At 41.6% G+C, this 9205-nt stretch overlaps 1 protein-coding gene across 1 annotated transcript in view; it reads right to left on the bottom strand.

Annotated features, from left to right (window-relative positions):
• Window positions 1–497: 497 nt before the first annotated feature.
• LOC133452930 (regulator of nonsense transcripts 1-like) overlaps window positions 498–9205 on the bottom strand; it is a 33883-nt gene continuing 25175 nt past the window's right edge. Inside the window, exons 16-24 of the mRNA XM_061732694.1 lie at window positions 7081–7198; window positions 6681–6837; window positions 5476–5618; window positions 5209–5383; window positions 4955–5036; window positions 4606–4761; window positions 3452–3699; window positions 2148–2270; window positions 498–2028 (exon numbers count right to left, since the gene is read on the bottom strand). Coding sequence (XP_061588678.1) covers window positions 2151–2270; window positions 3452–3699; window positions 4606–4761; window positions 4955–5036; window positions 5209–5383; window positions 5476–5618; window positions 6681–6837; window positions 7081–7198 — 1199 coding nt within the window. The 3' untranslated portion in view covers window positions 498–2028; window positions 2148–2150. The remainder of the gene's footprint in view (window positions 2029–2147; window positions 2271–3451; window positions 3700–4605; window positions 4762–4954; window positions 5037–5208; window positions 5384–5475; window positions 5619–6680; window positions 6838–7080; window positions 7199–9205) is intronic.

The raw sequence follows: 9205 nt of genomic DNA, 5'->3' as shown, positions 1-9205 counted from the left end.
AAACAAAAGCAAACTTTTATTCATTTTTGAGTCAGCCAGGCAGAAATATTTCACACATGTAGCTCTGATAGATTTAAACAGGAAAAAATACAAGAACAAGATAAAGTTATGAGTATAATATTAGAAAGACAACCACTTTGAATACATGCAAAAGTTATAAATGTAATAATGTAATGTAAATATATTTATCTATAGGTGAAATTGTGATGTTATTGGGGAGAAATACATCTGGAAAACTAGATCATCTACAGCTGAGAGGGCTACGGATATTAATTTGATGTCATCTAAAACACACTAATTCATCACTGGGGTTAATAACCTATCCTACTAATACCTGATTATCCTTTTAATTTCTTTTTCTATCGTCGTCTGAACACTTGAAGGAAATATTCTACTCTGATTCATCAACTAACAATTTACAAGATGCAATATGTTAAATTAAGAAAAGTTTCAGATGTAAGATGGCCCAGTAACAGACATCATCATCATCATCTGCTGTATAAGTACGTGCTTGTTAAACAAGTGTGAATGAGAGAAAACGTTAATTATGCACCATATTTAACTTTATTAACCATATCTGGGGTTCTCCTAAGTGCTTTACAGTCTCATCTCTATTCACACACTCGCACTGTTGTTCTTTACATGTATGCATATCTAAGTCCTGCCTTGTTGTTATAATCACAGCCTGAACAATGTGGCGCAACATGGGGTTCAGTGTCCAACCCCAGGACCCTGCGGCGTGTCGGAGGGTCGGGGATCAAACATGGAACGCTCCACCCGCTGATCCAAGTACCAGCTCTAAGATGATCTGTGAGTAGTGGTGTCACGCGCCCGGAAACAAGCACGAAACCTTGAGGTCACGTTATCTTTTACGAAGGGTTTCGTGTCTCAGCACTGCGGTTGGCTCTGAACATTCACACTAATGATCTTATCACGCTTTTGACACATAACTGGAGGGCTGCGGCGGCTCTGAGCAAGGCACCTCCAGGCAATGTTTATTATCAGTGTCTGGCTATACTGTGTGTGGTAAACATAATTTCTACGTACTAGCTTTAGTCACTCAGCAGAAAAGAAAGGACACCTTCATTCATTAATAAGCTGGTTATGATGCTTTTATTCATTATAAGATGTGAGAAGAGAATAGAAATCTCCGGAGCTCAGATCTGAAACACTGAAGATCAGACCTGGTTGTCTTTTACTCAGACTCTGCTCTCGTTTTTGAGCCGTCCACAGAAAGAGCTGCTGAGGAAGACTTCTACAAACGTTAGCGGACATCACTGAGCGCCTCAGGGAAACAAGCCTTTGTTCCAAAAGCTTTTCTCAAAGTTCAGACAAAAACAAGGGACACATGACTGTGCGATCCTCAAGTTTCAATAAAACTCCTTGAGGCGTAACGTCACGAGCACGTCAGCGTTCCCGCGTCGTCTGGATGCTCAGCTGTGATCAAATGCAGAGCCTCGGCTCAAGCGCTGGGTTTTAAAGAGTTGCTATGACAACCGACTCGAGGACCTGCATCTCTATGTTCTGTCTCACTCCGAGTCTCGGAGGACCTCCTGTTGAGTTAGGAGGAGTTGTTCATGAAGCACTTCTTTTCCATCTTCCCCTCAATCACTTCTGGAGCTCCTGAGGCATTATGGGCCGCGAGACCAAAAACGGTGCTGTTGCCTCTTTCCCTCCAACAGAACCATTCAGATGTTTCTCCGTCCTGGACCGGCTGAAGACGTGGCCTCCACCTCTGCTGCTCTGAGGACCACAGCTTCCTCCCCCACCATGTCTTCTCGTGTGAGCAGCAGCGCTCTCTCCTCTCGCCTCTCGCCTCCCACTCTCTCCGTCTCGCCCTCTTCCTGTCCAGCTCTACTCCTATTTTTGCCATCAGGCTTGTGATTGGTCGGTTTCTCAATCTCTCTCCTGTCACGTTCACACAGTGGTGCTTCAGTTGTAGCAGTGGAAAACGGGAATCCATGTTTTATGGTTAATACCCAGAATAAAATACCATTGAACTAACAGGCCTAGCTCCGTTCCAGCAACCTGCAAGACAAGAATAATAAAACCATGACAAGTTAAGAGTCATCAAAGGCACCGAGAGCCAGCTGAGTGTTATATTCCATCTACAAATGCCACCAGACGCCCGTGTTTATGTGTCTTACAGGCTAGTACTGGGATAGTCCGGCCACGCCACCAGGCTGGTAGGCCCGCTCCCCCTGGTAGGTGGAGTCCTGGGACAAAGCCACATCCATCTGGGACTTGAACTCGTCTCCAAGGAAACTCTCCTGTGATGGAGAAAAAAACCAAAACAAACCTGGATAAACCTCAGCACTATGCTGCCGTCTCTGTTTCCATATTTGTCGCTGGTTCCTGAATGAACGCTCTGGTGGACTGTGTGTGCTCATCTGTGCTCATCTGTGCTCACTTGTGTGCGTGATAGGTCACACGTTGGGTCTCATTCATGAAATCTTCACAAATCAGAGAGTAAATTGCACATAAATCATCTTATCACTAAAAAACTACTTTTTCCTGGCTGATTTACAAATGCTGTGTGAATCTTGAGCATGTTAATGCCTTGTCTTCTGTCCAAAGAGCCATTTAGGAGCTAAAGCAAAAGTGGTTTATAAAATAAAGTTAGATGAAAAGAAACAAACAAACAAAATCCTATTTCTCTAGACAGAGATCTTCTTCATACGACTGCATCGTCCGTATTATTGAAGAGACTTATTTTATCAAGTCATATGTTGAAAAAGACAAGTCTGCCCACAAGTCACCAGCTATCTCTGAAGGAGTGTTTTTATTATCATTACAGTAATTATAATAATCCTAATTATTATTATTATGATTATTATTATTATTATTACATCATGTGTTATATCACTTTGCATTGTGGCAGTCTGGAGAAATATTGCGTACCTTACGTACGTATTGCATAACTTTTAAGAAACAGTGGGCTGGAATAAAATTCGTTAAGTTTTAGTTTCCTTAATTGTATGTTATTAAAAGCTTGTAGGATCACAAACGTTGTCACAGGCTAGACACATGCTTTACAAGTTTTAAGGGATTATCATTAATCATACTGGGGTCTATAGTGACCTTGGCCCGCTTCAGCGGTGTGGACACATTCAGACCATCAGTGCTAAATTATTGGGTTTATCCCTTTCATGTAGTTTAATTCAACCTTGAATATGTCTGAATGGCTCCAAATAACCACAAGTTACAAATAGAGTCAAAGATCCCCCCTGAGTGAAGTAAAAGGATAATTAAAGTCCTGCTACAGCCTATATGGCCTCATAATGCCTGACAACATTGAGTAAGTTGTAAGTTCCCCAAGATGCTTTAAATATCTAACTGATTTTCGATGTATTTAAATGGACAATAAATAGTTCTGAGTGTAAATGGAGAATGCAAAATGATTTAAACAGAAGCCTAGTGGAACCGCTTGGTCGTGGTGAAGCGAACAGACCTGTGAGAGTTCAGGCTGGGAGAGTCCGGGCTGGCTCATCTGGGACGGCTGGCTCATGTAGGCCTGCGTGAGCGGCCCCTGGGAGAAGGGCTGGGAGCCGTGGTCCTGGCTGGCCTGGCTGCCGCTCATGTGGCCCCCGTGCTGCTCCCCCCCTCCACCCGCCGCACCGTGGTTCCCCATGTTGCCACGGCCTCTTTGACGGCTGCCTCGAGTGCCACCACCGCCTGGCTTGCTCTTCATCCCTTCACCTGAGACGACATTAGGTCAGAAAACACCATCAGTAAGGTTGTCACAACAGAAAAACATGCAGGTGGTTACTGGAAGTAGTGTTGTTTTTGACAGCCTTTTTCTATTTTAGTTTCAGTCTAGTCTTTGATCAAGATATCAGTTTAGTTTTTATTAGTTTTAGTCACGTTAATTCTCCTTTAAGTCGTGTCAAGTTTCAGCCGACTAAAAGACTGAGCAATTCAAACAAGGTTATCTTATTATTATATTATTGTTACCTTATAGACTCAAGAATACATTCATTCCAGATACAGAAGACTCTAATTTAAGTTTACAACATATTTATTTTTCCGCATTTCTCCACGTTTTTTTCTTTTTCGACGACACATTGGGTTTTCTTTTCCACGTCTATGTAGGAAAGTGTATCCAAAGATGGTTCTTCTTCTTCTCCCAGCCCCAGAGCAGATCCCCGCGTTTCTCTATGTAACTTTGTTTTTAATAACGTGAACCTAGAGCTCTGCGTTAACGGCATCAGCCTCTAACTCTGCAGCTGCATCTTCTGGATCTGATTCCCCGCTGCAGCGACTGGGATTGAGGACTAACGTCACCCAGCAGCAGAACTAAACCAGAGGAAACTACTGAAAACATGGAGATTTAGGATCTTCTCCTAGAACATTTCGACACATTTTAGCATAGTTTTTATTTTTTAATCTACATTTTAGTCTTGTTTTTATTAGTCTACGATATTGCATTATATATTTAATTATCGTTATAGTCACATGTCCAGCCTTTTTGTTGCGTCTCGTCATGTTTTCCTCAGGTGATAAAGGTTCGTTGACGATGATATTTAGTCATAATTTTCGTTGACGAAAGCAACTTCAACTGTAAGAACTCCTGAGGTAGAATAACGGGGAAAATCATCACCTCACCTGCAATGTTCAACTGTCCCAGGTACCCCGAGGGACTGAGAGGGGGCATCACCAGGTTGAAGGGGATGGGGATGTTCATGGACGACATGGGACCGGGCCCGGTGCCGATCACACCGATCTGGTCATGGGTGTGGAAATACATGTTGGACGTGCGTCCTGCAGTGGGATCAAAAAGCACGTCATCTCCACTTCCTTTTAAATAATGTGAATGGGGCTCGTTGCAGCTGAAACGTCACTAACTCACGTTAAATTTACATGACAAAACCGCGAAAGCCAATTTCAACCTTTTTATCAGTTTTCAAATGCAAATGTTGAAAGAAAACTGAAAAAAGAAGGAATAATTTATCACCGTTGCTGCTGCGGTCACAAACAGATCCAGAGCTCAGCACCTCCTTGGCGTCATACATGACTGAACTCATGAATCGACCCCCCTGAAAAACAAACACACAATGCTTTTAATTCATTAGACTGCTAGAAGTTTAAGATTACATTTTTGAAGTACATTTACACATTTTCCACTTCCAATGGGAAACTAATAATTCATAAAGGAGTTAGAAAGGCTTCATGCGTGCAGTTAAGCAGTAGAAAACAGGTGAAGCTCACGGGGTTGATGGTGTTGACCAGCTTGCGGGGCTTGCTGAACTGCATCAGACTCTCTCTCAGGTTGTTGATCGGCCCCTCGACCAGCACCTTCTGCTCCTTGTAGTAATTTAGCAGGTGGTTCCACAGAGGCTGCTTGGACAGAGCTTTGGGGTTCCCCACAATGATCACCCCATACCTACCAGGAAGAAAAACATCATGTACAGGAATCATTAGCAAGTTAAGTAGTCTAAAGAGTCACAGGATCAATGTTAGGAGTTGAAAAGTTACCTGGCTCTGGTAAGAGCAACGTTGAGACGGCGGGGATCATTAAGGAAACCAATGCCTTGGTGCTCGTTCGCCCTCACGCAAGACAAGATGATGAAGTCTTTCTCTCTGCCTTGGAAAGCGTCCACACTGGCTATTTCCACCTCCTGCACAGGGAACCAAAAGAAGTGATTTCATATCTTAGGATCAGAGGTGTCAAGTAACGAAGTACAAATACTTTGTTACCTTACTTAAGTAGAAATTTTGGTTATCTATACTTCACTGGAGTAATTATTTTTCAGACGACTTTTTACTTTTACTCCTTACATTTTCACGCAATTATCTGTACTTTTTACTCCTTACATTTTAAAAACAGCCTTGTTACTCTATTTCATTTCGGCCTTTAAAAAAAACTATCCAGTTAAATTGCTCCATCCGAATAGAGTGAATTTGGTTGTGGTTGTTTCAGATGTTCTTGTCCAGTTTTGTTCTTACATCCGTTCCCTCAGATTCCTGCAACTAAACTTGGATGAACATTCCAATAAAGGTTAGGATAAATGATAACATGCCTCTGAAGTTTGACTTTTTGCACCATTACAATACTTATAGGCAACTAGTCATCATATCTCCTGCTCTCTGAAACACATGTTAATGCTCAATAGTACACATATATGGTTCTTTAATATATTTGCATTATACTAAGATGCATTCATTTTCAATGGCTTTTTCCCCCCTTACATTACTTTTACTTTTATACTTTAAGTAGTTTTGAAACCAGTACTTTTATACTTTTACTTGAGTAAAAAACTTGAGTTGATACTTCAACTTCTACAGGAGTATTTTTAAACTCTAGCATCTATACTTCTACCTGAGTAATGAATGTGAATACTTTTGACACCTCTGCTTAGGATATAAAGTATGTGACGAGGCCTGGGTCTCAGTAGCTACACCCAGGGATCACGTCAGCCTCCTAAAGGCCCGGCCCGACCCCTGACTGAGCCCCGGGTCTCACTAAGGACAGCAGTGATGCCGAGCAAGCAGCTGGAAATCCTGGCTACTCTATCCAGTGACAGTGGCTCCTCCAGGAGCGCTGCGGCCCATTCTGGGATTAAAAATATCCTTCAAAAACCAAACTGGATCACACCTCACACCTCACTGGGTTAGAAATGTAATATTTGATTAGTCTTCCATGCCTGTGTTAAAGGGTAAGACGGTACTGGTCAGTGTACCTGGTAGAGCTTGGTGTGCAGGGAGCCGCTGAACTGCATGTACTGGACCAGGTAGGACCTCTGTCCCTCATACGGGGTAATGATGCCGATCTGACCCGGTTTGGCTCCAGCCTTCAACAGTCTCGTCGTGATCTTCTCCACATTGGCAGCTTCAGTTCTACATCGAAAAACGGGTTAAGAAAAAAGAAAACAGGCATTTACGCAAACTAATTATTTGGGACTTAAACGCTAAAAGTCACTGAAGCATTTTCAGGTACTTTGAATGATTTTATGAAGTACATCAGAAAACGGTTTAAAGAAATTCAGATAATAGTTATAAAAAACCTGAAAATATGTGTGAGATATCTGAGATATTTTCTTGAAAAGACATGGAGGGATAAGACGCTGAGACAGCTCAGACCTGTTGAGGTACGACGTCCCAGAGCTGGCGATCTCCTCCTGGCCTTGCGTGACGTAGAAGAACATGGGCTTGTCAGCTTGTGGCCACTGGATGTCGAAGGCTTTTTTCACCCGGTCAGCTGAGGAGAGAACAAACACGTCTGACCTCCAGTCCGGCCTGGGTGCTGTGTGATCATGAGCTTTGGCACCGGATGATGGTTGTTGATTGAGTTCTTACGAGTCATGTTGAAGTTTAAAGACCGGGTATTCATGTAAACCACAAACATCGGTGTCGTACACGGCGCTGGAACCTTTAGGGCTTAATCTTAAACGGTGTTGTCTGCTTTGCAAAAAGATTACCTTTCTAAATGTGTTTTTATAACGTCACTATTTAAAAAAAGATAGTTTTAAATATGCACAATTTAAAATTTCTCAGGAAACTTTATTTCACAGGTTGAGGAAGCCTGATTTACAACAACAATCGTTGGTAAATGTTGCTGAATTTCCCCGCTGGGTTCAAGAAGGGATGATATTAAAATCTTATAGGTTTAATAAGAATCCTCCAGGACTATTTGGTCCAAACACATACCTGACAGTTAACCACTACCTAACTAACCCGCTAACCTAACGTAACTAATCATATTATGTGTTTTTGCCATTTCTGCTCAGGAATTGTCTTTGCACATCAGTTACTCTCCACAGATCAAAGTCATGCAGGTTCACGGCTGATTTAAATGTCCCATGCGAGTACATGTTTCTCTCTGCGTGTCTGCGTGAACCTGTGATGGACTCGTAACCTGTCTTGGGTGCGTCTCACCTCTTGCCACAGCTAATGTAGGCTGCAGGTTAACTGCTTAAAGCCGGTACACATTCCATTTGTTACCAGCACCTTTTTTTCCAGGTTACATGCTGATGGTTGGTACGCGTCACAACGACTGTTGCATCCACATATCTGGACTCCACCTTCAGCTGGTTTATAAAATGTTTTGTTAACATTTTTAAAAGGAAACATGTCATGAAATTAACCACCTTTTCTATGCTTGGGACCATATATTTTAATGCCTGAAGTTTTTACAAGTTCAAAAACTTTGGGAAAAATTTTAATAAATAACTTCTAAGTAAACATTAGCCTGTCTTTATATCTGAGGTCTCCAAGATTTGAAAAAAATCTAATTTACTGAGCTGCTCGGATAGTTGCCATAGCTGCAGCTACAGGACAGGACTAGAAGAGGATAATTACCCCCCCACCCTTATGATCCAGGTCCAGATTAAGGTTTATTCCCTCCTAAAGGGGAGATTTTCCCTCCCATTGTTTATGTAATAATTACTCGAGGGTCATGTCCTGGGTCTCTGGAAAGCGCCTTGGGACAATTTGTATTGTAACAGCTGCTATGTGAATAAAATTGGACTGAAGTAATTGAGCTGGGATCGGTACATCCCTCAGCAGAATTACTCCAATTATCAAGCTGCATTCGCTCACAAGTTGGAATGTTTTGTTCTTGGTCTTTGTTTTGGTTTCAACAGCAACTTTATTAGTAGTTCCATTAATTTATATATTAAAAAATAGTTAGCTTGAGGGGTTCTGTGAGATCTTGCTTGCCTAAACAGACATACTCAAAAACAGCTTGACAACTTTAAAGTATCTATTCATATGATTGGTTTGTACAGGTAGCAAAGACCCTAAATAATATATTAAAAATGGGAATATAGAAACGTGTATAAGTATCATCACATGTAGTGCCACCATTCACCCACTAAAAGGCAGCACAGACCACGGTACTGATGGGAACAGATTTGCCTCCATTAGCTCCTGCCGATGAACCCAAAAAAGCTGAAATCAACCAAAAACAATATTTGCTGCTTTTCTTAGCAGTCACTACTTTAGGATTTAAATAAAAAGACAAAAACACATTTGATAACTGAAACAAACAAACAAAAATGTAAAATGTATCAAATTGAAAGAAAAAGCTATACGTTTGATTAAATGCTTGCTATCAACAGCAGGGGAAGCTTGTTTAATTTATTCCTGTATAATTATACAAACAGCTGAATTTCAACCCTCACTGCCATTTCCATTTTTACTAAAACACATAATTGCTGTTCAACTGCATACAGTTGGAATGTTGATGAATTAGTCTTTTGGAAAC

This window comes from Cololabis saira, chromosome 10, assembly GCF_033807715.1.
Source record: "Cololabis saira isolate AMF1-May2022 chromosome 10, fColSai1.1, whole genome shotgun sequence".
Lineage (NCBI taxonomy): Eukaryota > Metazoa > Chordata > Actinopteri > Beloniformes > Belonidae > Cololabis > Cololabis saira.
This window is presented reverse-complemented; position numbering and strand designations above follow the sequence as displayed.